Raw genomic sequence first — 24,407 nt, forward strand, 5'->3', positions numbered from 1 at the left:
ACATATTTAAATATAGAGGTGAGGAGGACACGTGTGTTGGGGGCAGAGCAAGGGAGGAGGGAGCGTTCGCTTGTGGACATCCTGGTGAGGTGACGACATTTGGGGTGGCATCAGGTAGGCACCTGAGCAGAGGCACATCAAAGTCCAGAAGACCTGGGGTGGTGGCCTCAGAACAATGGGCTGGGGCCAGATGGTCCAAGGTGGGACAGGAGTATAGACGGGGACTGGTGAAGGATGGGTGATGGAAGGGGAGCTGGAGCCCAGAGAGGTGGAGGGGACAGTAGAGCCAGGTGTCACAGAAGCAACCTGAGGCTGTTCCAGGAGGGTCTCCACAGGTCGGAGGATGGGGCCTTCAGTGACTTAGACAGCTGGGGGACAGGTGCTAGCTGGAAGGAGTGATGAAGGCAGCAGGGTCCCATGTAATTGGAGTTAATAAGTAGGACTGTGAACCCTGCAGGGGCTGAGAAATCTCAGGGGGAGCTGCACGGATGACAAGCTGGGGGTGGGGGAGGTTGCTTCAAGATGGAGAGGTGTCCATTTCATAGCTGCTCGGGGCGGGGAGCTGGGGGCCCTATGCCGCTTGGGGCTATTCCAGGGTGGGAACTTAGGGTGGGCCCGTCCATGGGCAGTGGCCCGTTGTCATCTGGAGGGAGGAAGGGAGGGAGAGGCTCCGATCAGCACAGGCAGGTGGCATTAGGTCCCCACTGGAGCGGTCTCCTACAGGTGCAGGCAGGGAGAAGGCAGAGAGCCGGGTCCATCCAGAGTTGAGCTTTGGACAGTGGGCCACAGACAAGGAGGTGGGCAGTTCAGATATGCACATCACTCAGCTGCCACTACCCTCATCACATTTAATCCCCACAACACCCCTGTGAGGTAGGTACTATGGCCACATCTTACAGATGAGGATACTGAGGCTCACACATGCCCAGGGGCACAGTTGACAGGAAAGATCTGCGATCTTAACCGTGCGCCACCGGGGTGGTCAGAATTCTTTTACAGTAGCAGGAAGACAGCTCCCACAGCCACACCCACACACACCCACACCCACGCTTGCACACACACAAGCACCCAGAAAAGCTACCACAGAGTATCTCTTCCTTCCACAGAGCTCGGGTTCAAGAGCATTTGGGGGATGGCTCCTGGCCCAGTGGTTCTTTCCGACGTTCTGAGAAGCAGCAGAAGCTATCCGTGCAGGGCACGTGTCTCAGTGGTCCACCCGACCGGGGGGTGGTTGGGGTCAGTCTAGAGCAGATCCCGCTGGTGTTTTGGCTGCTGTACCCAGGAGGTGGCAGGTGTGGGGGAGCCTCAGGAACCCACAGCAGATCCACCCTCACCCAACAGGTGGGGACAGGTCCTCTGAGTCTCACTCTTCTGCACTGTGGTCACCTCAGATGTTACAAATGACAATTTTTTTCCATCTAATCTCTCTGGGAAGAGTGTCAGGATAGCACTGAGGGATCTGAATCAGATGTTCCTTTTTTCTTTAGTTGAGCCTAAATAAAGTTAAGAATCTCTTTTTAAAATTTAATGCCTTCTATCTTTAATTTTTCTTTTATTTCCATCTTAGAAGAACAAAGGATGGAAATAGAGAGGAAAAGAAATGGCCTAGAAATTCAGTGCAAAGAGAGGTGTTCATACGGACACCACCTGCTGGGGACAAAGACCAATCACTCTGCAGGAAGGGACAGATTTCTGAAGGAGTGGAGAGTGTGGTGGGCAGGGAGCTGAGGGCCAAGAAAGCAATTAGGGCCCCCCACCTGGCGGTCCCATGCAGTCCACAGCAGTGTGCAGGGGCATGGCTCCCTCAGCAGGGGACCTGCACCCAGTGAGGATGGGAGCGGGGGGGTGGGGGTGGAGATATGAGGACGGAGGTGCGCTCAGACCTGTCAGCTCCCCCCAGAATCCAAAACCAGAGAGATGCCGGGAGGGGAGCTGGGCCAGGCCACCTGGTCCCACGTGTTCTCAACTGTGAAAGCTGTCGGCTCCTGGGATGGGGTTCAGTGGGGCTGGGGAGATCAGGACGTGGGCTCAAGCTCCCCAGAGAGAGCAGGACAGACACAAGAGGGGACAGAGAAACGGGCTTCACAGGGTGTGGCATGATTGCTTTGAGGCTAAGCTTCCCAAAGGGAAGAATCTGAGTTTTTGTTCTGATTCAGACATTCTGACGGCTCACATGGGACTACCCTGGAGAAAGAAACTTAGCGTCCCGTGTTCTCTCCGTTCCCTGTGCGAGAGCCACTGGGGTCCACATGGCATCCATCTCCAGCGCCCCCACGGCTCCCTAGTGCAGCGGCAGCCCTCCCTTAGCAAATGTTCCCTGCGGGAAGCACGGGCACACTCACAGCCTCAGCAAGCCCGGCTCAGGTCCCTCTCCTCCTCCTCCTCTTCCTCCTTGCTGTGGGTGGATAGGTTTTTCCTCTTCACCTGGGGAACGCTGCTCTCCAGAGGGCTTGGAGAGCGACACTGTAAACACGACTTCTTGGCATGGTGGTGGCAAGGCTGTGTGTTTGAGTCGCTGCCTGGGGACAGCGCTGAGGTAGATTGGGGAGGGCCCCCTGAGATGCTGTCCACTGAGTTTGTGGGACTCGCGCTGCTGATGGAGGAGTACCCTGAGGTCACACTGTCCCTGCCTGGCTCCCTTGTGCTGCAGAGCCGAGGCTCAGGCCCTGGCGTTGGAGGCGTCTGGGGGCCTGGTACCCAGGTGCGCGGGTCCTGGCGTCCCCTGTCCTCCGGGCAGGCCTCCTCATCACTCGATTCCTGGCAGCAGTGCTGTTCGGGGCTCAGATAGACCACGGTGACATCAAGGATGCCGCTGGGGGCCGTCACTGTGGGAGACATGGGGAGAGAGATGCGACCACGGCCTGAGCAACGGGGTGCCCCCCTGCCCAGTCAGGACCCCCAGTGGCCCAGGGTCCAGCTCTTGGCCAGGACGGGCGTGGCTCTCACTGGACTGTCCCCTGTACTGCTCTACTTTGGGTAAGAAATTGAGGGTGGCACTCAATGTGATTTGGAGGAGCGACTACAAACTAGTTACCAATAATTCACTTAATCCCCAAGTGGACACAAAGCAAGCAATTGGAAAGTTGATAGAAACTGCTTCAACTGGGCTTCCTTTGTGTTTAGCTGCTCGAGAGCACAGGGGCAGAGCCTCCCACAGGCAGCTCTGGAGGGGTGCACAAGGAACAGAGCCCAAAAGGGCAGTGGGTGGCACATCTCACACAATGTTCGAGAAAGAACTCCTTGTGAATTCCAGACAAGGTCTCTTCTGCTTCCCTGCCCTGGTGAGGCCCTCCCACAGTCCTGACTGGGGCTGGACACAGGTCTTTTCTCCCCGCTGTGGGCTGGGAGAATGCCCACCCTGGCCCCCGACTGCACTCTGGTGTTCTAGGGGCTCTGCTGTCTCACGCCTGCCTGGGTGTGGACCCCCCCTGCCCCCGAGGGGGCATCTGGGCGGCCTCCAGGCCGTGGCACTCACCGTCACCGTCCTTCTCACCCTCGCTTTCCTGGTCACCCTCGTAGCCAGAGCAGTAGTCCAGGCTCCAGTCCAGAAAGCTGCCCAGCAGCATCTCCTCCTGGCTGGACAGCTCCGCGGTGGGCGTGGTGACGAAGCTGCCCCTGTCCTCCTGGAGGCTGTTCTCCCGCTTCCTGCAGGGTGGGAGGGCCAGGAGCCCGGTCATGGCTGGTCCTCCTACCCAGCCTGGTCCTCTGCACTTGCCCGCCCTGGCCTACTGTGCTGGGTGCGGGGAAGACACAGCTACCCAGCTGCCTGCCCTCAGGAAGCTCGCAGCAAAGCTCCCAGAGGCAGGGCCGGCAGCACAGTGAGGGGCTGCGCATCTGGACTTGGTGGGTGGGTAAGGTGGGGAGGGCAAGTCATTCCAGGTGGTCGGGCCAGGACACTAAGATGGGGGACACGCGTGGGACAGACTCGGGAGACGAGGGGGAGACGGGGCAGCCTGGGAAGTACGGAGGGACAGGGCCGGGAGTGACAGCAACACCGTGGAACAGGGTGGCCTGCAGGTGCCTGCGCTGGGCTCAGCCTGTGCTTGAGACCACCTTTGCTCAAAGGGGCCAGGTTAAAGCAAGAGAGACAGCTGCACTGGAGAGAGAGAACAGGGTGGCCAACAGTGGAGATCGGGCCCAGGAAACAAGGCCTGGATTCAACCCCAGCTTCCGTTTTTGTGGGACCTGCCGCTTCTCCCTGCTACATCTTAGAAGCCCCCTGTGTAAAAGGGGGTAACGGAGCCCCTCAGACAGCCGCAGGGGTCCCCAGGGAACCAGGTCCAGCACGCACTGTTTCAGACACGGGGCTCACTCACCGCTTGGTCCTCCTTCCTGAAGGAGAGGTGAGGAAGGCATGGATGTCCCCTGTGCTGAGGAAAGACGTGGGCTCCAGGCTGCCCTGCTTCACTCCCAGAGCTGTGCACAGCTGGCCGTAGCTCAGTACCTGAGAGGAGACCGGGGTCAGAGGGAGGGACGAGGCCCAGAGGGGCCAGTATCTGGGGTGGGCAGTGGGGGCGCGGGCACCTCTTCCTGGCTGATCTCTTCGTAGCGCTTGTCCTCGAATCGCTGCTTCACGGCGGTCAGAGACACTTGCCTATAGTCCTTGGGGGCGTCATCATGAAAGCTGCAAACAGAGGGACAATGGGGTCACATGCAGGGCTCCAGGGCAGGTGACATCGTCACCCCAGCCCAAGGGACTCTGTTTTAGCCTCCACTCGCTGAAGTGAGAGGGGACAATATGCATTTAAAAACAGCCTAGCTGGGGTTCCTGGGTGCTCAGTTGGTTGGGCGGCTGCCTTCAGGTCAGGTGATCAGGGGTCCTGGGGGATCCGCCCCACATCAGGCTCCTTGCTCAGCAGGAAGCCTACCTCTCCCTCTTCCACACTCCCCCTGCTTGTGCTCGCTCACTCTCTCTCAAATAAATAAAAATTAAATCTTTAAAAAAATAAACAAAAACATAAAAACAGCCTAGCGATGGGAGGAGAGACAGGGTGCCCCGTGGCTCCACCGTAAATGCACACAGATGCGCAGATGTTCACGGCAGCCCCCACGTCCACCAGTGCGTGAATGAGCAGGAACAGTCCATCCACACAGTGGACTGGGACTCCAGTGGAATCGTTATGTAGCTGACAGGCTGGTCACAAGAGGCCACATGAGGCAGGACTCTGTTTCTATGAAGTGTCCAGAAGCAAGAAATCCACAGAGATGGAAAGCCGGGGGCTGGAGGGCCCAGAAGCAGGGGCCTGACAGACGAGGGGTGCAGGGTTTGAGGGTGGTGCCACGTTCTAGAACTGTCATGATGGTCGCACAACTCCGAATATGAATTGTACACTTAAAAAACTAGTTTGGGGGCGCCTGGGTGGCTCAGTCATTAAGCGTCTGCCTTCGGCTCAGGTCATGATCTCAGGGTCCTGGGATCGAGCCCCGCATCAGACTCCTTGCTCAGCGGGAAGCCTGCTTCTCCCTCTCCCACTCCCCCTGCTTGTGTTCCCTCTCTCACTGTCTCTCTCTCTCTCTCTCTGTGTCAAATAAATAAATAAAATCTTAAAAAAAAAAAAAAAAAACTAGTTTGGGGGGCGCCTGGGTGGCTCAATCATTAAGCATCTGCCTTTGGCTTAGGTCATGACCCCAGGGTCCTGGGATCGAGCCCTATGTTGGGCTCCCTGCTCAGCGGGGAGCCTGCTCCTCCCTCTCCAGCTCCCCCTGCTTGTGTTCCCTCTCTCGTTGTGTCTCTCTCTGTCAAATAAATAAACAAAATCTTTAAAAAAAAAAAAAAATTAGGTTGGTAAATAAACATTTGCAATTTCTCTGATGTGAAAATAAACAACTCTGGGGGGCAGCCTAGCAACAATCTTTGGTAGCCGGTGTCAGGCAAGGGCTGTTCGCGCCCCTTGTGTGAGCAATCAGACACACACGCTGACCCATCAGCTTCATCCGTGCTCCCCGTCCATAGGCTGGGAGTAGGCATGACAGAAAACAGGGTTGGCCAAAGGACACGCCAGCCCAGGACATGCTGACTGGCTCCCCATGGCGGGAGCGGGGCAGGGAGCGGGCCAGAGAAGGGGCTGGTCCCAGGGGCTTAGGGCCCCGCTGGAGAGCTCCGATCTCATCCTAGACGGCGTACAGAGCAGTGACGCCCTCAGAGGCGGTCACCGCGGTAACTCAGGGGGCGGCTGGGGGAATGAGCACGTGCAGGCAGCACAGCCCTCCAGAGCCGGCGGGACGCAGGAACGGAGCGGCAGAAACGGCTGTCCCCAGGTCCCTGCTAGGATGAGCGGGGCACACACTCCAGGCACCCAGTGCGATCCATGATGAGGAGGGACGGCCCGGACAAGCCAGCAGCAGGGGAGGAGGCCCTGGGGCTCAAGTCAGAGGCTGGGGTTCAGATGTGTTCTGAGTCCTGGAAGTGCCCGAGGACAGGCAGAAGGCCGGAATCCCCCAGGCCCGCACACGGGGGAAGAGAGCACAGAGCGTGGCCTGGCAGAGGCAGCAGTGGCTGGGGTTTGGCGCGGGCACGTGTTGGGAGCGGGCTCTGGAGTGAGCGGATGAGGAGCAGGGCTGCGGCAGGAAGCAATTGCAGCCGGCCAACTCCGGAGCGAGGGGACAAGTGGTCCCACGCCACACTGGCCACTGCTCAGGCAGCCGGCTTCTATGTTTCGATTACCATTGCCGCCTGCAGGATGAGCTCTGGGCTGGGAGGAGCTGCTGTCCACACATCAAATGTCAAAACTGTGCCAAACAGGCAACATGGCCTGGCGTTTTTCCAGGTCAACCCTGAGAACGCAGTGCCCTACGGGGCAGGTCTGTGTGCGGGCTGACAGCGAGCCCCCCGTGGGACACGAGGACGAAGGCTCTGTGGCAGCTGGGGGGGCTCACTTCCTTCTACAGACTCACCACTTCTGATGAAGGCTCAGGACACAGGGTATGAGGTCTTCACAGGAGAACCCAGTCAGGTCCCACAACCGCGTGGTCCAGGGCTGTGCTGGGGAGGAAAGCAGGGGTGCTGGGGCCGTGCTGACGCCCCCTCCCACGCCCCACGCTCCATGGTTCTGCTGTGCAGTTTCCTGGAGCTTGGGGTGACAAACGCCCCATGCTCACTGTCAAGGTGCAGGAGATACTTATGCTACAACCATCTCTTAACCTCACCCCCACAGAACGGCTTTAGTCTGTCCTGGCGTCTCCTCGAGCGGAGACGCACATGCTCCGTCTTCTCCCTCACTCCCCCTTGCATCTGAGAGCCGTCTCCTGTGTCCTGACTTGGGGAATCCCCAGTCCCCAGCTCGCCCTGCTGAGTAGTCGGGGCGGAAGGGCGGGCTCCTTACTCTGCCTGTGCGTCAGCCTTGCGAGCAGTAGGGCGGCCGCGGCCAGATGGGCTGGAGCGTAGGCCGCCAGGCTGGTGTGCAGCAGGGAGAGCTCACACAGGAAGCTGCACAGGTGCTGGGTTCTCGGCGCCACTGGGACCAGCGTCAGCAGGACGTCCTTGTAATCAACCACAGTGGGGACCTACACGGGGCAGGGAGGTGACGTGGGGTCCTGGCACGCAGAGGGCTCACCCACCCACTCAGCAGGGAGGCTGGCCCTGCCCACGTTCACACCAGCACCACGGTGTTGCAGTGACCAGCTGCAGCTCCAGCCTCGTGCCCTCTGGGTCCAGGAGGACTTTCCAGAGCAGGAAAGCTCGACACCATGCAGGAGCCCGATTCCACCTGTCCCCTCCCATGGCTTCAGCTCTGATGTGAAAGGAAACAGCAAATGGCCACTTACCCGAATCTTCCCTTCCAGGGCAGAGATGATCTCTCCCATCATCCGTACCAGGTCCTCATACTTGTACGTGTTGTCTGTGAGCCACACAGCCTCGCGGATTGTCAGGATCTCTTTGCTGATGAACCTAGAATGTCAAGCAGGGGTCTGAGCAAGGAGTCTGCTCTCCCTGGAGGCAGCGATCACTTCAGCCCCAGTGACGGGGGTGGGGGAGGGTCAAAGAGAGGACTGAGCTGCCTGCAGCCCCTAAGGGGAACAGATGAGCTCAAGTGACCCTATCTGAAGGGTCTGCAAAGGAACTGGGACTGGTGCTGGCCGTGGGAGTGGCCAGCTCCAGGCACGCAGAGGTGTCTGCAAAAGGCACCCATAATCGAGGTGACTGGTTGAGCCTCTTAACGACCTGAGGATTAAACCAGCTTCTACAGAGTGCATGTAAACAAGAGCTTAAACCTGGGAGGTGGGTGAGCCAGCAGAAGGAGGGCTGGAGGTTGTTTGAAGGTAGGTGCTCAGCACGGGTCTGGTCATCTGTTCTCGACTCTCCAGTGGCCCCAACTAGTAGGGAACACGCTGGTTCAGTGGCCTGCCGGCAAGGGAGCAGGGCCAAGCCATGGCTGCTCTGTCCTGGGGACTCTGTGGCTGCCCCGTTGGCTATGGGCTTGACCGAGAGAGAAGATGGGAGATACGGGGAGCGCAGGTGCGGAGGGTAAGAGGAGGGAGCGGGCCGAGTGGGGCCGGGTGTTGGAGCTCCCGGGCAGAGGGCCACGGCAGGTGCTGCTCTGAGCAGAGGTGGGGCATCTCTGCCTCTAGGATCTTTATAAAGCATCTCACTGCTAGCCAGTTGATGGTCCAGTAATTTGGTTTCTGATTACAAGGGTGTAATTACGCTGCTCCGGCACAAGGAGGTGGGGCCTGTTTGCCACCTCTACTGAGAAGGTCTGAACGCAGGGTCCCATGGGCACGCCTGAGGGGCTGGGCGGCAGGTGGTAGCCTTGCCTGCAGCCCAAGTCCACGCTGGTCCCCTACAGACCACACATCCCAGTTCCCAGCACGACCACATGACTGAGCTCGCTGCACTGGACACGGTGGCCTCAGGGGTCACCGGGGGTGGCAGAGATAAGACAGGAGCTGGGGCTTTCCGTGACCTCATGACAGAAAGACCACCCCAACGACATAAGCCTGGACCCCCTGCCTCAGGGCTACACACAAAGGAAGCCCGCGCATCTGAGTGCACCCCGCTGTGCATGGCGAGCCTGTCCCTCACGCCCCAAGGCTCACGGACGAGGATGGCAAGTCTGCAGGGGGAAGGGCAGACCACACGGGCGTGTCTGCCTTAGGAAGACAAGAACACTCAAGATGTTTCCAAGGGAAAACCGGGGCAGACAAATATCGATAAAAGACAGTAGATTTAGGTAAAATGTAAGCTGGTTCTGCATGGAAAGTCAGGGTTGCCAGGGGTGCAGGCAGCTGTATGAGGAGGGACCCCCTGTTCGCAGTGGGACTGGGGTGTTCTGGGAGCTGGCTGCGGGCATGAGACCCTCTAACTGCAGGTCTCTGATGACACAGGCTAGAGAGCTTGACCGCTGAGAAGGGGTCTTTCCGTGATCTCGGGAGGAGGACCCGGGGGGGGCAGGTCACCACGTCACCCTCAGGGGCCAGGGGAGAAGGGGCCCAGCCTGAACCCGCCTGAGCAAGGCCATGTTCTGGGGTCCCTGCAGGCCGGGATGAGCGGCCACCCACGCACCAAGGGTCAGTCCTCCATCTGAGGGGAACTACTCTGCTTGCGCTCTCCGTGAAGTTCAGACCCACATCTGATGAGGTGGGACACTGAAGGCTCCTTTCACCAACAAGCCAGCCGGGGAGGCCGGGCACGCCCAGCATGCTGAGGGTCATCTTGCAGGCCCTGCCCGGGGGGGGCCCCTTACCGGGTGCAGATGACCATGCAGGCAATGCCCAGCAGCTGGAGCCTGTACCGGGGCACCAGCCTCCTCCGCAGGTACCGGTCCACGCACTCCACGGTCAGGTGAAGGCACAGGCTCGTGAAGTCCTTCATAGTGGCGACTTCTACCAGCCAGTCAATCAAGATGTACCTGCAGGAAGAGCACCACCCCTGAAAATGAGTGTGAGCGTGCCATTCCCACCTGGCCCATCCGTCCTCAGGGAGTGAGCTGGTCATCTGCAGCATCGTCGATTTACCCAGGAACTTGTCCCAGCCGGAGGTGCTAGGTCCAAGGGGGCTGGGAAGGCCCCAAGGTTGCTGGGTTCCTAGGAGGAAGCTAGGCTCACACACCTGTGTCCCCTGCCTTCTCCCACACAGCCAGCCAGGTACCGGATGAGCCCAGATACAGGTAAGGGGCAAGGTGGGGCCACCCTGGAGGGCTGAGGATAGATCACAGGGCCCAGGACAGGAGAACAGTCACACGAAGCTGGCGAGACCTGTGGCCCTCCCGCAAACCCATATCCTCCTCGCGGAGCGGCTCCATCCATGGGGTCATTTATCTCGACCCTCTGCAACGGGGCAGAGAGCCGAAATGGAGCTAAAGGAGGGTGCCCTGAGCCCAGCATCAGACTTCTCAGCACCCAGCAGCCCTGGTGGGGCTGACAGACGTGCGGTCCCTCCTCGAGGGGGCTCAACCCTGGACCAGGGACCCAGACCTCACGTGGGAGTGCTGGGTGCCCCAGCAAGAGTGCCCGAGTACGGTCAACAGCTCTCTGAACAAAGGAGAGGAGAGACCAGAAGAGGGAGAAGAAACATAAAGCTGCTGGGGTCTGGGCAGGTGTTCCAGGTGCTGGGTGGAAGCATCTGTCACAGGTGGAGGGAAGGAGGGAGATGGGAATGGGGGTGAGACAGACAGCCTGTGTTTCCTCCCAGAGCTGGACGACCGCGTGAGCACCGCCAGGTGTTGGAGGTTTAAACCAGCCAACACTGGGAACAGAAGAGGATGCTCCCCCATCCAGACTTAGCGACCCTAACGATGGGACTTCTAAAAACCAATCACCAGGGTGCCTGGGGTGGTTCAGTCGGTTATGCGTCTGACTCTTGATTTCGGCTCAGGTCATGATCCCAGGGTTCTGGGATGGAGTCCTGTGGGTTCCCTGCTCCACGGGGAACCTGCTTCTTCCTCTGCCTCTGCCCCTCACTTTGCTCGCATGCGCACACATGCTCTAATAAATAAAATCTTTAAAACAAAACAAAAAACAAACCAATGGAATTGTATACTTTAAAATGGCTAAATCCCAAGCCAACACAATGTCACACTCAAATATACTTCAGCTTAAAAAAAAAAGCGTCTGTTTTGCTTGGTATAGAGAAAAAGGAAAAGAAGCTCAACTCAAAGGCTGAGACGATGTTAATATTTCAACAAAATTCTGTTTCTGAAAAGGAGAAAGTGTCCCCCCAAACAGAACAGCGAAAGTCCCCCAAAAAGGGCCACCTGAGAGGGGCACAGGTGCTCTCAGGATACACCTTCTCAGAGGAGGAGGAACAGGGGGGAAAAGGGGCTGCAGCCGCCAGCACTGGCCCAGGGTTCCAGAGCACAACGGCTTGCTGACATGGAATGTGGGAGCAGAGGACAGTGCGTCCCTGCACCGGGTGCGAGATCAAGCCTCTCCAGGGAAGCCGTGATCCCGCTTAACACAGACGTCTACTGAGCATGTTCCTGCCCCTTCGGAACCCAAAGTGTGTTTTTAATTAATTAATTTTTTAGAGAGAAAGTGGGGATGGGCCGAGGGAGAGGGAGAGAGAGAATCTTAAGCAACCTCCACGCCCAGCCCAGAGCCTGACACGGGGCTCGAGCTCAGCGCCCTGAGATCATGACCTGAGCCGAAATCAAGAGTCGGACACTCAGCTGACTGAGCCACCCAGGTGCCTTCCAAAGCATATTTGAAATCTCGTGGAACCTTAAAGAATCATTTACGTTTTCTACATTAATTTCTAACGTATCCTGTGACTGAGTGAAAACCCTCGGGTCAGGGCACGCGGGGCGGGAGGCCACCCCAGAGGGCTCTGCTCCCTGCTCTGGGCAGGCGTGATGGTCGCAGACCCTCGTTCGCCACACCGAAGCTCACCGGAGGAGGCGTCAAGAAGAGGTTGGTGTTTTGGCTGCTGAAACTGGCAATACAAATCCCATCATTTTAGAAAGACGCTTAAATGGTGTAACATATTCTGAGGATTAAAAAGGAAAACGAGCATGGACACTCACGGGGGATATCTTCTCTTCAAAGCCCTGGAGAACGGGGGCATCCCAGTTTTGGAAAACACGCGCACGAAGGGGGTTCCAGTGGGGCTGCTCGCCCCGGCGCCCTGTGGCGGTGGCTCTGGTGGAACGGGCCCGACAGCCCCCCTCCCGAGCCCGAAGCCTGGCTGCCGCTCTGCCTCCGCCCACCATCCCGCGCAGACGCTCGCTGTCGCGGTCCTCACCTCATCGTGTCGCTGAGGCCCTTCTGCACAGAGAAGACCTGCTGCTTGCTGACAGCGCGGGAGGTCTGAAAGAGGGGGCGCACCACCCCAGCCGAGGCCTTTGCGCCTAGTCCCAGCTGGCTTCCATGTGCACAGGCTTTGGCTAAAGACAGCTGCGGGACAGACACGCACGTGAGCACGAAGCCGTGGGCTGCCGGGGGAGAAGACGTGTGGGCACACAGCGGGCACGTACACCTTCTCCGCCTTCTGGAAACGGCATGGCTCGAGTTCTAACTACTCATTTTGAAATAAACACTAGGTCACGCGATAACGAACTTCAAGAGGGACAAAACGTGCATAATGGAGTCAGTGAAGCGAAGTGGCCAAAACTGGCTGGAGGTTCAGATGACCTGGCTTTAAAACCTGAGTCTGTGTGAACACCACAGGCAAACTGGTGGAAGTGCTGTGTGCCTCAGTTTCCCTTTTCATGAGGGCCCAACAGCACCTGCCTAGGTAGCTGGGTGTGTGGGTTGACAGAGCTGTGTCCACCACTTGGCACGGGCCCCCTGGCACCTCTAGGCCCTCTGATGGTAACTAGCAACTATTTCTAGATATTTCCTTCTAGATGTTTCTATGCATTCCTCATCATAGTGCACATACATTTTACCTTCTCTCAGCTCACCTAACAATAACGTGGCTCCTTAGGATATGAAACGCCTGTAAACGTGTTTCACCTGTTCTTCCCTCCAGGGTTAGACTTGTTTTATTACTTTATGGAACATCGCGGTACAGCCATTTCAGGACTGGTACCTGTCTGCATACGTGGTCAACCTGCAAGGGCGGCTGTGCCTAAGTATTTTCTGAAAGGGCTGCACAGATTTTCATACCAGCTAAGTGAATGCGTTTTATCACATCTTTGCCAGCAAAAACTGCTCTCGTGAAAAATGTGTACTCTCAGAAGTTATTAGCGATCCACTCAACACGTACAAAAAAAAGACATACATACATACGATCTTGTTTAGCTGTGCACCCCGTTAACTAGCGCTGAGAGGGGACGCTGCCCTGGGCTTTGACCAGTTTTTTCTATTTCCCCTTTTGCGGGAGCGCATGAGGACCCTGTGAACCTTTATTGGAATGTTGCTATCCTTACGATCAGTTAGAGCTTCTGAGAGAACCACGCTGTTCGCTGTTCTTGCTGCCGCAAATCTGCTGACTGCCTGGGACATAAACGTCGCCATGTTCTGGGACACATCAGGCTGGGCCGCCTACTGCTGTGATTTCTTCCCTCACTTTTAGGGCAGAGGACTCTCAAACACCCCCCTGGCGGGGCAACAAGAGTATTTCTACCTGCTCGGCAAAGGGGGACTGTCTTTGATTTGTCCTAAACGACAGTTCTTTACAGCTGCAACGGGACAGCATCTGGAGAGCACCACTGGCAAATCCCTCACATCCTGGTTCTAACCCTGGGCGACCCGGTGAGCGGGTGAAATGATGGGAACAGGGCAGCGTTGCACACCCCCATCTGCTCCGAGCTACCAGGCAACCTCAGGGAGCGACGTGAGCACTGACAACAGACCTAGCGCGGTCACACCTGAGAATGCAGAGGCTGGAGGGCTGGGGGAGCAGGGGCTTGGAGGCGCCGGGGTGAAGCGCAGAGGTGAAGGGCGCACCCCGCAGCTACACTCCTATCAGCCCTGGCGTCGGCCCTGGGCCAGTCCTACCTCCCATGAGAGGGAGCCGGGCAATCTCACTGCCACGGCCCCACGAGAGGAGCGGGAAGGAGAAAGGCCAGCTCCTGCCTCACCTGTGCTTCCCAGCAGCCTTTGGCCGCGAAGTCCCTGAGTTTCCGGAAGCTGTGGAGGCATCGCCCGGGATCTGACATCTGTCAATGGGAGAGTGTCACCGTGCTGTTTATACAGTTGTGTCTCCGGAGAAACTCAGAACCAACCCTTCGATTCCTAAATGTTCCTCCCGACACGCCTAGAGGGTCCACAGCTTGGTCTCCTTCCCAGCCCCTTATCTCCCAAATGGTGGTGGTTGCTGGGGCAGCTACGGGAGCTGCTGCTGGACGGTGGCTCCTGGTTCTCTGGGAGCTGCCCAGGGGCCCCCGGTGCGGACAGAACCTTGCCCGAGGGCCCATTTGGACACCGCACCTTTGGCTGACACAAATCCTCCTCTCCCCAGACCCCGGGCCACTCACGTCCGTCCTCCTGTCACGTTCCCAGAGGAGGTACGAGCTGGCCAGACAACCCTGATGAGCAGACTCTTCAAACAGGTCCCGGGCCTGCTCCTTCCGCTCTTCATCCTGCAACAAATCCCAGCACAGAGGCCTCCTTGACCACGCTCCCCATAGCAGAGCGCCAGCCTCCACCCGCAGCCTCCTCCGCCGCGCTCCCCACAGAGCGCCGGCCTCTATGGGCCACCATGGTCTCTCCGCAGACCTCTCAGTAAGCATATTCAGGGATCTCTCTTTTAATAAAATGAGTTAGTAAACTAGGAGTGAAACCACTTCTCCTAAGATACATGCTTTGACAACCGCCGGGAGAGCGAGCTTCTGAGCTCTGCCCTCACAGGCCCCCTTCCTCCCGGAGGAGGAGGTTTGTGTTTGGCTTGGCCCATGGCCCCTAGCTGGGCTCTGGGCTGCCCGCTGGAGGGTCAGCCCTCCACACTGGCCCTCCCAGATGGTGACGTGGAGGTTTTCTCAAGGCTCCTCCCTGGCCTCACTCACGTGAGCTGTGTCCCTCCCTGCGGCTGCACCTGTCACCAGAAGCCTCCACCGTCCCTGAGTCTGCTGCAGGGCGGGCTCCTTAATCATGAGCTTGGCAAAGCTTTTTTCAGCATAGGGAAGTCTGTAGGAAGAGCAGGAGAGGCTGCCCGGAGCCAGGTCATGAAACCAGCCCGTGGCCCGGCGAGCACTCGGACGCTCTGCGGGCTCCACACTGCTTCTCACAGGTGGGCCTTGCCTGGGCCTTATACCCCGCACAACCCCTCTTGCTGCTTCCCGCTTACTTCCTGGTCCCTGGTGTTTGCAGCTGCCAGAAAGGCAAGCAGCACAGAAACATGGAGCCCCTGCACTCCACGTCTGCTGGCTCAGGGGGGCCAGGGCCACACCAGCTAGCACAGGGTCTGGGCGGGACAGACGACTCACCTCAAAGAGACTGAGCACTCTCCCCAAGCAGTGCAGTATGGATGCTCTGTGAGTCTGAACAAGAGTAGGAGGACGAATCGTGATCATGAGTGGAAAGAGAACTTCCGGGGGGGCACATCCTTCCCTGTCCACCTGTTCTCATGGCCCCTGCCTGGCCCACACCCCACCCCAAGGGCCGCCCCCCGATTCCAGGCTTCGAGGAGCCTGGGTCCTGTGTTCCCAGCTGTCAACGCATTTGCAGCCCAGGCCCCCATGGGACTCCCTGGAAGCCCCAGCTGTGAGGCTTCCTCTCCTGCTGGCTCATCTCCAGATGCCCCCACACCCACACTCTCGATTTTCTGCACCTCCACTGTCATCAGGCACCTGGCCTTACATGGTCCAGGGACTCTACTCACCCTATGGGGCTCAGACCGTCCGGCATGCCGGCCCCACGTGTGTCCCTCACCAGGACCCGCTCCCTGCAGCTGGCACTCGGCCCTGAGGCTCTCATGAACCACGGCTTTGCAGCAGCTTCCAGACACCGACCACGGAGGGCGGATGAAGAGCCAGATGAAGGGCGTGGCGCCGACATTCAGTCGCTCAGCGAGACTGAAGAAGCGAGAAGCCTTCAGGCCGTTTACTTCTGCACGCGCTTCATCAGACACAGACACTGCGGACACGGACAGAACGTTACCCAGGATGTCTCCGAAGGACAGGTGCACAGAGTTCTTCAAAGGCTACAATCTTACGCCTGCTGCAGCGCAACATTGCTGGTGTTTAAGGAGAGCAGAGCCCTCCAAGACAGGGGCTCCTCCCTTTCTTCCCTCCCTTGTGAATCACATGTCCCTGCCGGTAGCCTAGGTTCTGAACGTCCAGGAAGGTGTCCCTGTGGGGGTAGCACACACACCCTCCCTCCTGCTGGGAGCTACAGCCTGAACCCTTGCTAGTGAGTACTGTTTCCTTTTGGACTAATGTTCCAAACCTGGACTGGTGGTAATGGCTACAACACTCTGTGAAGATACTGCGAACTGCTGGCTTGTGCACTTTGGATGGGTGAGTTGGATGGTACGTGAATCCTGTCTGGGAACCGCTGTCTGATGGGGGAGCACACGAGGGGCAGGACCGCTCACCATCTCTGTGGGTCTTAACAACCCCAACCAGCTATGAGCAGGGGCTTTCCCAGCAAGATGCCAGATCTTTCAGAAGCAGAAACATAGCAGCTATCCCCAGTCTTTATGCATTTTGGGGGCTGGGACTGGACACTCTGCAGGCTGGTTCTGTGTGCTAAGCAAAGGGGCAGGCACTGGAGAGGAGGAGGCCACATGGGTTCTTTCAAGGAGCACCTGTTCCTTGGGGGGTGAAGGAGTTCAGGCACAGGCCAGCTTTGACCTGCTTGTTCCTGCCTCCCACTGAAGCCGTGGCTACTGTGTTATTAACACCCCAAAGAATTAGGCACCCTTTGATTGCTGCCCCAGAGTTCCAGGGAGGAACTGTGGCAAAGGATGGAGAGGGGCCAGCACCTACATGGGCTGTGGCATTCATTGGACGGAGGAGGGTGCTGCTGGTGGAGGAGTCCTGTTTGTCTGAGTAGGTCCCCCATTCTGAGTCTCTGCTGACGGAATTAAAGCAGTTGTCAAAACATGCTTTGTAAAAATAATCAAAGCGTAAGGACTCAAAGATCACCAGTGGGTCCCGTAGCAGGCCCCCTGTGGGCACACACTGCTGAGGGGAGAGGCCCACGGCTGGACCCGGCAAAAATAAGGGCTGAACGGCTCCCATGGAGAAGGGCTCATGCCTGTTCTACAAGGTCAGCACTGAGCGGGGCGAGGCCAGCCCCCGCCCCGTGAGGACTTACGGCCTTCATTGTAGAGGTAGGCTATACCCAGCTTCACGGCAGCTTCAAAATTTCCCTTTTCAGCAGCCCTAGACCATTAAAAACACACAGTGTCACCTGTGTTGTCCCATGAAGGTTCTGTCCCACCACAGCACCCGAAGCTAGAACGCTTGTTTCTTAACTGAGGATTTTTCAGACAACGCAGTCAAATACCACTCATCCAATGACACGTGACAACACGGACGAACCTTAAACACGTGCCAAGCAAAAGAACTCAGCCACAAAAGGCCACATGCTGTAAGATTCCCCTTACATGAAATGTCCACAGCAGGCAAATCCACGTACAAGTGGGCAGATCTGGGGCTGCCAGGGGCTGGGGGACTGCAGGGAAAATAGGGAGTGGGCACTGACATCAACCCCTATTCACTCTGGCTTTGCCCGTGGGGTAATGAGGATGCTCTCAAGTGAGCGGTGATGGTTGCACAACTGTGTGAATCTACGAAAAACCACTGAGTTGCACACCTTAAACAAAGGCATCGTATGGTATGTGGCTTAGGTCTCAGGCGGCCTGTCTGGAGCCACTGGCACACGCGGATGGTAGGTCTAGTCACCAGCACGCCAGGGACCCCAGGCCGAGGGGCTCACACCTGCTCTGACCCTCCCTCTGGGTCCCAACCCCAGCAAGAGGACAGCATCAACCAGGGAGTGAAATGCAACAGGAGTGAAAGCACACACTTTTGACCAAAAAAATAAAAAGAAGGCTGAGTAAAATTTCCACAGGCAGGTAACCTGTGTTTGAGTCACGCAGACTGGTCCCAGCCCGTGAGATCCTTCGAAGCATGACAGTGACTGATGACTCCGGCTGGGCTGGTGGCATGGATGGCCAATGACTGTGTTTCATGTGACTCCGCGGGTGACGCTGACAGCCCTCAGTCACTCCCTGGGGTGCTGGGGACACAGGCTGGCATACCAGGGAGGCCCAGAGATGGGAGAAAACGGAGCTGTTGTCAGGTGCAGATACCTTTCAAAGAGCTTCAGGTTCCTTGGAGAAGGCCACAGCTCCTGGAAGCTGGCACATGCCCACACGCTGGCGTGGTTGTCCACCAGATACTTCAGGTGGGAGTGCACCTGCAGAACAATGGAAGGGGGCGTGCATTATCAAGGGACCTCCTAGAAGCCCCGCTCCTGGAGCCCTTGAACATGGGACATAGACGGATGGAGGGCCTCCTGTCTCCCAACCCATGCCAGGGGGAAAGGCCCCCTGTGTATCAAAGTAATAGCTGCTTTGAGAGAGGGAAGAAACAAGTTTCTCGGAGGCTCTAAAGGTGGGGACAGTGGTGCCGGAAGGCAAAATAAGCATCCACCTTGAGAAAGAGGGGGTGACGCCCCTGTAAGGGTGTATGCCCTATAACAATCAGGGAAGCAGACTCTAACAGGAGCAAGTAGAACAGAATTTTGTCTTCTGCTTCTCTACCTAGGGCCTTGCTAGTGGGAAAACGGCTGGAGTCTGGAGGTCAATAGAGGCTCTAGAAAAAGACCAATAAACTCAATACCATCCTGGTCAGAGGCAGGAAGTGCCCCAGCTGGGAGCCCTGAGCACAGGTGAGCATTTCAAGGGCTAAAGTTTCCATTGCCAATTAAAACTCAGCACCCATGGATATTATGACCACAACGGAGGCGGCTCTGGGAGTCAGAGAAACAAGTTCCTGTTGGAGTTTTCCCACCAATTTGCTGTATGCCCTTGAGTAAGTTAGTCTGAACGAGGGTGCAGTTGAGTATCTGCAAACTAACTCCCAGGGTCCCTTTCAGGGCTCGACATTACTCAATTTGTCCTCGAAAATGTGTTTTTGTTCTCCTTAATATACTCTTTTATTTCTTAAGGGGTGAGAATTTCACTGCCACAGTAGGGTACTTTCTCTGTCAAACATCACAACAAACAGACTTAAAACATACTGTGCTATGTTTCAGCTTTTTTTTTTTTTAAAGATTTTATTTATTTATTAGAGAGCGAGCGAGAGAGAAACAGCATGAGAGAGGAGAGGGTCAGAGGGAGAAGCAGGCTCCCCGCCGAGCTGGGAGCCCGATGCGGGACTCGATCCCAGGACCCTGGGATCATGACCTGAGCCGAAGGCAGACGCTTAACCGACTGAGCCACCCAGGCGCCCTGTTTCAGCTTTGATTGCAACAACCTCAAACGTCTAGTAACAACATCATCCTTGTAGCCTCTGCCCTCTTTCGTAGCCAAAATTTTGTTCTCACATTTAAGAACACGAAACCCTGACGGGACCACCAACAAGTTAGGTCAACAAGCTACAGGGCTGACGCTACTTTCATCTGGCGACTTACAGCTCGGACAGCCAGGATGTCCCCGACAGAAAGCCATTTCAGGATATGAAAGAGCACATCTTCAGGGAGGCTCAAGATGGTTAGGTTTCGGGGTCTCCTCCTTATTCTTCGCTTTGTAGGGTAACAGAAACACTTGGCACACCGACAGTGGATCACTGAAGAAGAACAGCAGAATGGTCTCGGTGATGTGTAGGAAAGGAGCTGGGCTGATGCGCAAAGTTTTATCTGAAGACGACGGAACAGTCACTGTGCCTTCCCCACAGAAGGAACCGGCTGCATTTCTAGCCTCACACTAAGATTAAATAAAGTAGTGGTCCGGGAATTCCGAAAGACACCATCATTCATTCAAAGATCCAGTAAATACTTACGGCGAATAGCAAGTGATCATGGAACTTGGCTACTGGGGCAAGAGCGGCCAACGCGGATGATGGTTCTGCCTTCGGACCCCTGCCCATCTCCGCTCCTACTCGCACCAGGACGACACAGCAGGAGCCCCTCGCGCCGCTCACTTGGCTTCCTCCCCGCTCGTCCCCGCCGCCCGCCCGCAGGACCCCCTCCGCAGGCCTTCCTACCCTGCCCGGCTCTGCACCGGGGTCGTCTACCACCAACTAACGGGCCGCGCGGGACGACCGAGGCCCACAGGGTACCTGGATGTGACCGCGACACTGTGCTCGTCCCCTCGCTCTAGGCCGGATGCGGTACTCGCCGCCCGCGACAGGTGCCGGGCCCCGCGCGGGGCGTTCACGCCAAGCCCACCCGCACCCGCGGCGCCGCTGGGCATTTAAACCGCGCGCCGGGCGGGCGCCGCCGGGACGCCCCACACGCGGGGCCGAGGAGCCCGGGCCGCCCAGCTCGGTGTCCGCCCGCCGCCCGCGCCCCGCACTCACCACCGCCGCTCCCCATCGCCGCCGCCGACTCCGCCGCCCGCGCCCCCGACCGCCGTCAGCCCCGCGCGCCCCGCGCAGGCGCAAACCCGCCTCGCCGCCCGCCCGAGTTTTCAAATGCGCCCGGCCCTCCCATTGGCCGGCTGGGGGGGGGCGCGCGCCGCCGGGCCACAGGGCCCCGGCCCCGGTCCCGCCCTCCCGCCCACTCCGGGCGCTCGCGATTGGCCACGCCAGGACGCGAATTCGAACGCCGGCCGTTGATTGGTGGAGTCCGCGCGGCCGCCCTGCCTCCCCGGCCGGGACGGGCGGGGTCCCCCGGGCAGCACGGCGCCGGCCCGGCTGGTGGGGGCGTCTGTGCGTGCGCTTGGGCCCGGCTGTTCCGGCGGCGCGGGTCCCGGCGAGCGGCGTCGGCGGAGGCCTGTGCGCACACCCCGCGCCCCTGGCCCTCACCCCGAGGCCGCGCGCCCAGCCTCCCGCCCGCGCGTCAGGCGAGGACACCGCTGCTTGGGCGGCCGAGCCACGGGGGGCGTGGACCGGAACGCAGCCCCTTCAGGGACTCGGCCGGCGCCTTCTTCCCGCGAATCGTGGCTCAGGAGTCCCGCGGGCAGGACGTCGCCCCTGTGTGTCCCCGCTGTGTCCTCACTGCCCCGCCAGGAGCCGGCTTCACTGGCTGCCCCCAGTCACCCCGAGCACGGTGTCCGTCAGGGACTGGGCAGTGCCCTCCGGCCCGTCTTTCACGGGAGAAGCGCTGGACGGAGGAGGACATGGTGGTTTTCCCGGAGACGCTCTCCTCACCCTTGCGCGCCCCCAGTCCGCCCTCCCTTTCCCTCCGGCCTGGTCCTCAGGGTCGTCGGTCCCTGCTGGGCAGCCGGGCGCACACGCGAGAGCCACACTGCTATTCTGCAGCAGGAAACAGAAGTACACGGACGGCCACACACGGAGCGTGAGAGGCCCCTTGTTACAGAGGCCAGGGACCAGGCCCTGGGCTTGGGGTTGAAGGTGGGGCCGAGGTGGGGCGCACAGGAAGCAGAGTGGACGGAGCCCAGCGGGCTTGGGGCTGCTCCCCAGGTGGCCCATGTTCCACCCAGAAGCACGAGGAGGAACCCAGGGTGGACTCTGCAGGTTTCTCCTCCTTCCTCACACGTTTGGTTACTGTTTTCCGCTTTGTTACTGTGTTGTCCTCCTCCCCCGCACTGTGACTTTGTTGCTGGTCTCCCCCAGGGCAGAGGTGTGCCCTTCCAGCCTGGACTCCAGTAGCACCTTTGTCACCACACCCACTCCCCTGGGGAGCCCAAAATAGCATGTTGCTCTCTTAAGTCCCTCAGCTGTCCTCTCCCCGGTTCTTTGTGTCCTCATTGTTTTTCCTTTATTCACAGGTAAAGTATTCTTATTTTTCAGAAAACCAGTGTTCTTTTCTTGGCCATGCTGTGGGCCCTTGCCTGCATTTGTCGCCCTGGCAGGAAGAGCCCTGGAGGCCCCATGGGGTGACAAGCCACTCCCAGAGGGTGAGAAGAGCCCATTTCCCACTGGACACCCCCATGCAGGAGAGTGAGAATTCATTGGAAAAGTCTAGATTGTTGGGGGTCGGGGAAGTTCCCAACTGGAAGAAGATGGCAGTTGAAGACATGGGATGGGGGGTGAGTGAGAAAGATTCAAGGACAGTAGGGCACAGAGGCGGGAGTGAGGGAGAAAGGCTGTGGGAAGGACTCTGAAATGCCACAGGGCAGGCACAGGGAGAGAGGATGGAGAGACCCGCCGTGTGGCAGCCAGGGGTGGAGCAGTGCTGTAATTTTAGGTGAGGGGTGATGGCAGGTAGGATGTTTGGTCAGGGTCAGGGGACACCAACTTTCCTGGAGCTTGGCTGGGAAAGGAGGGAGAGAACTACCTGCAAAGGAGGAGCTAGGGGGCTTTTTAGAAGGGACCGGCGTGAGCACGCTGGAGCAAGGCTCTGTGACAGGGCACGCGCCAGAGGAGTGTGCTTGTGACAAAGGTGCACAGCCACATCCATCTGCACACAGAGGCTGGCCCGTGCTGTGGCCTGGAGCACACAGCCCTGCCCTCTGTAGTTCTCACGCCTGAGCTGCATTAGAAGTACTTGTTAATGTGGGGTCCTTACAACACAGATTGCTGGGTCTCACCCCAAATATTTCCAGTTCAGGAGGTCTGGGGTGGGGCCCAAGAATCTGAATTTCTAGCATGTTCCTGGATGAAATTTCTAGCATGTTTCTAACTGCTGCTTAGGAACCCCACTTTGAGAACCTCTATGTGAATTGAATCTTGGCTCCACTCCCTGTTGACTATGAAAGTTGATGAATGTCTCTTAAGTTTCAGGTAACTCATTTGAGTAATACTTTATGGGTTGATGTACTGTCACATGTAGGCTCACTCCTAAGATTTGTAAGGACCTGGGTGGGGGGTTGGGCAGAGAACAAATGGAGCCTCACAAATCCAAATATTGAAACACTAAAACACTGAAAAATTGAAACTCAGGCTAGCAAACTCATCAATCTCTTTTCTCTTGCCTTCAGAAGGACAGTATCATGAGAACCATGGTCACCCCCAGGCCACTGCACCTTGAGAGGACATGGCAGGTGTTTCTCTGAGGCTGCTTCCACAGCCAGGTCTCAATGAGGCCATGGAGCCACCCAGGCGGGACTGAAGGGGATCCTTTTCCACTGAAATGGAACTAGGTTCTCCACCAGGCCTCTAAGGTGAGAGGGCCTAATCTGGCAGAGAGCCACCCAGTCTCTGAACTGAGCTCACTGGGCCTACAGACTGCCTTTGTACTCCTTGCAGCCTATGGCAGGTTCTGCACTCTTTATTACAGCAAGGAAACGTCTGAGGGAAGTGGTGACGGAGGCTGGGAGAGAGGAGGAGAGCCAGCTGGAGAGGGAGGCCGGGAGGCAGGTGGAGAGGGAGGCTGGGAGGGAAGAAGAGAGGGAAACTGGGAGGAAAATTGGGAGGGAGGGGGAGAGGCAGGCTGGGAGGAAAGTAGAGAGGGAGGCTGGGAGGGAGGTGGAGAGGGAGGCTGGGAGAAAAGTAGAGAGGGAGGCTGGGAGGGAGGTGGAGAGGGAGGCTGGGAGAAAAGTAGAGAGGGAGGCTGGGAGGGAGGTGGAGAGGAAGGCTGGGAGGGGTGGAGAGGGAGGCTGGGAGGGAAGTAGAGAGGGAGGCTGGGAGGGAGGTGGAGAGGGAGGCTGGGAGGGAGGTGGAGAGGTTGATGAATGGTCTGCTGGCTCTGCTTGCCCTTGTTGGTGTTCCTCTTTGGTTGGGTGCACAGAGCAGGTGAAGCTTAGGAAAATGTCCTCCAGGGAGACTTGGTTGACAGAGTAGTCGTCCAGCATGAACATCATCTTGGCTTGCTCCAGAATGTCAAATACCTGTTGGGAAGGAGGAGGCCGCTGTGGACAATGGGCACAAGGGAGGGGAGAGGAGGCAGCAGAGAGTGGAAAGAGGGAGGGTCTTGGGTGTGATGAAGCCCCCAAAAGACCCATCTCTTTTTCAGCTGCCCCCAGAGCACCTCCCAAGAAGTTAGTCCTAGGGAAGTTAGCTGTCTGTGATCTCAGGGAAAGGCTTTGGCCGGGAATGGTGCCAGCAGGCAGAAACCCCAGCTGGATCTCTGGCTTGCTGTGGGACCCTGGGCATGTGGTGTCCCCTCTCTGGACCCGCTTCCCTCTCTATGAAATGAGGGGGCAGGAGGAGCTGATCTCAGAGACCCCTTCCCATGCACACATCCTTATGTTTTATGAAATCCCTGTGAATGTTGTCATGGGGATGGCAGAGAGGAGATGCTTTCAATGCATCTTTCACACAGAAAAGAAAACAAGTCACCCCAGAAAGCCGGTGACATCACAGGTTTGCTCCCTCTGATGGGCAGGTACACTCACCTTGGCCCAGCTGAGGTCATCCCCAGGCAGGTGGTAGTGGACCATCCCTTGGTGCTCATCTTCCAGGACGCTGCCTGCATGAAGAAGACACCGTGTGCCCGTGAGGGCCAGGCTGGAGGGCCTGGGACCATGCAGTCACGGCCCTCCTCCCAGGGGTCAGGGACGGGGGACTCGG

At 57.9% G+C, this 24,407-nt stretch overlaps 2 protein-coding genes across 4 annotated transcripts in view; one reads left to right on the plus strand and one right to left on the minus strand.

Annotated features, from left to right (window-relative positions):
* Positions 1–828: 828 nt before the first annotated feature.
* Positions 829–20,449, minus strand: CCNF (cyclin F). Of its 3 annotated transcripts, XM_081820268.1 has the most exons (17): positions 20,352–20,449; positions 19,465–19,619; positions 18,140–18,246; positions 17,140–17,207; positions 15,701–15,954; positions 15,306–15,359; positions 14,358–14,462; positions 13,962–14,039; positions 12,179–12,330; positions 9,684–9,848; positions 7,765–7,888; positions 7,323–7,503; positions 6,895–6,982; positions 4,525–4,624; positions 4,317–4,444; positions 3,476–3,645; positions 829–2,825 (listed from the first exon to the last, which is right to left on the minus strand). In XM_081820268.1, exons 1-17 carry the CDS (start codon positions 20,365–20,367, stop codon positions 2,347–2,349), a joined length of 2,424 nt encoding a protein of 807 aa, XP_081676394.1. In that variant the 5' UTR covers positions 20,368–20,449; the 3' UTR covers positions 829–2,346. The 3 variants fall into 3 exon arrangements, with proteins under 3 accessions (XP_081676394.1, XP_081676395.1, XP_030890355.2); XM_081820269.1 differs by lacking the exon at positions 13,962–14,039; XM_031034495.2 differs by lacking the exons at positions 15,306–15,359; positions 15,701–15,954; positions 17,140–17,207; ... (1 more) ...; positions 19,465–19,619; positions 20,352–20,449 and adding an exon at positions 14,886–15,233.
* Positions 20,450–20,465: 16 nt separating this feature from the next.
* The window catches only part of LOC115942954 (uncharacterized), a 30,160-nt gene continuing 26,218 nt past the window's right edge, over positions 20,466–24,407 (plus strand). The window contains exons 1-3 of the mRNA XM_081818888.1: positions 20,466–20,486; positions 20,619–21,985; positions 22,877–23,059. Coding sequence (XP_081675014.1) covers positions 20,466–20,486; positions 20,619–21,605 — 1,008 coding nt within the window. The 3' untranslated portion in view covers positions 21,606–21,985; positions 22,877–23,059. The remainder of the gene's footprint in view (positions 20,487–20,618; positions 21,986–22,876; positions 23,060–24,407) is intronic.

The sequence above is a fragment of the Leptonychotes weddellii genome, chromosome 5 (assembly GCF_054177405.1).
Source record: "Leptonychotes weddellii isolate Sample4059 chromosome 5, ASM5417740v2, whole genome shotgun sequence".
NCBI classification, from domain to species: domain Eukaryota; kingdom Metazoa; phylum Chordata; class Mammalia; order Carnivora; family Phocidae; genus Leptonychotes; species Leptonychotes weddellii.

What these genes read in the sequence shown, in the direction of transcription:
- CCNF (XM_081820268.1), bottom strand. An exon ending in TGCATGGTCATCTGCACCCG is followed by an intron (nt 7,889 to 9,683) that starts GTAAGGGGCCCC and finishes TTGACATTCTAG; the next exon opens with GTTCATCAGCAAAGAGATCC. An exon ending in CTGAGCCTTCATCAGAAGTG is followed by an intron (nt 4,625 to 6,894) that starts GTGAGTCTGTAG and finishes CTCTGTTTGCAG; the next exon opens with CTTTCATGATGACGCCCCCA.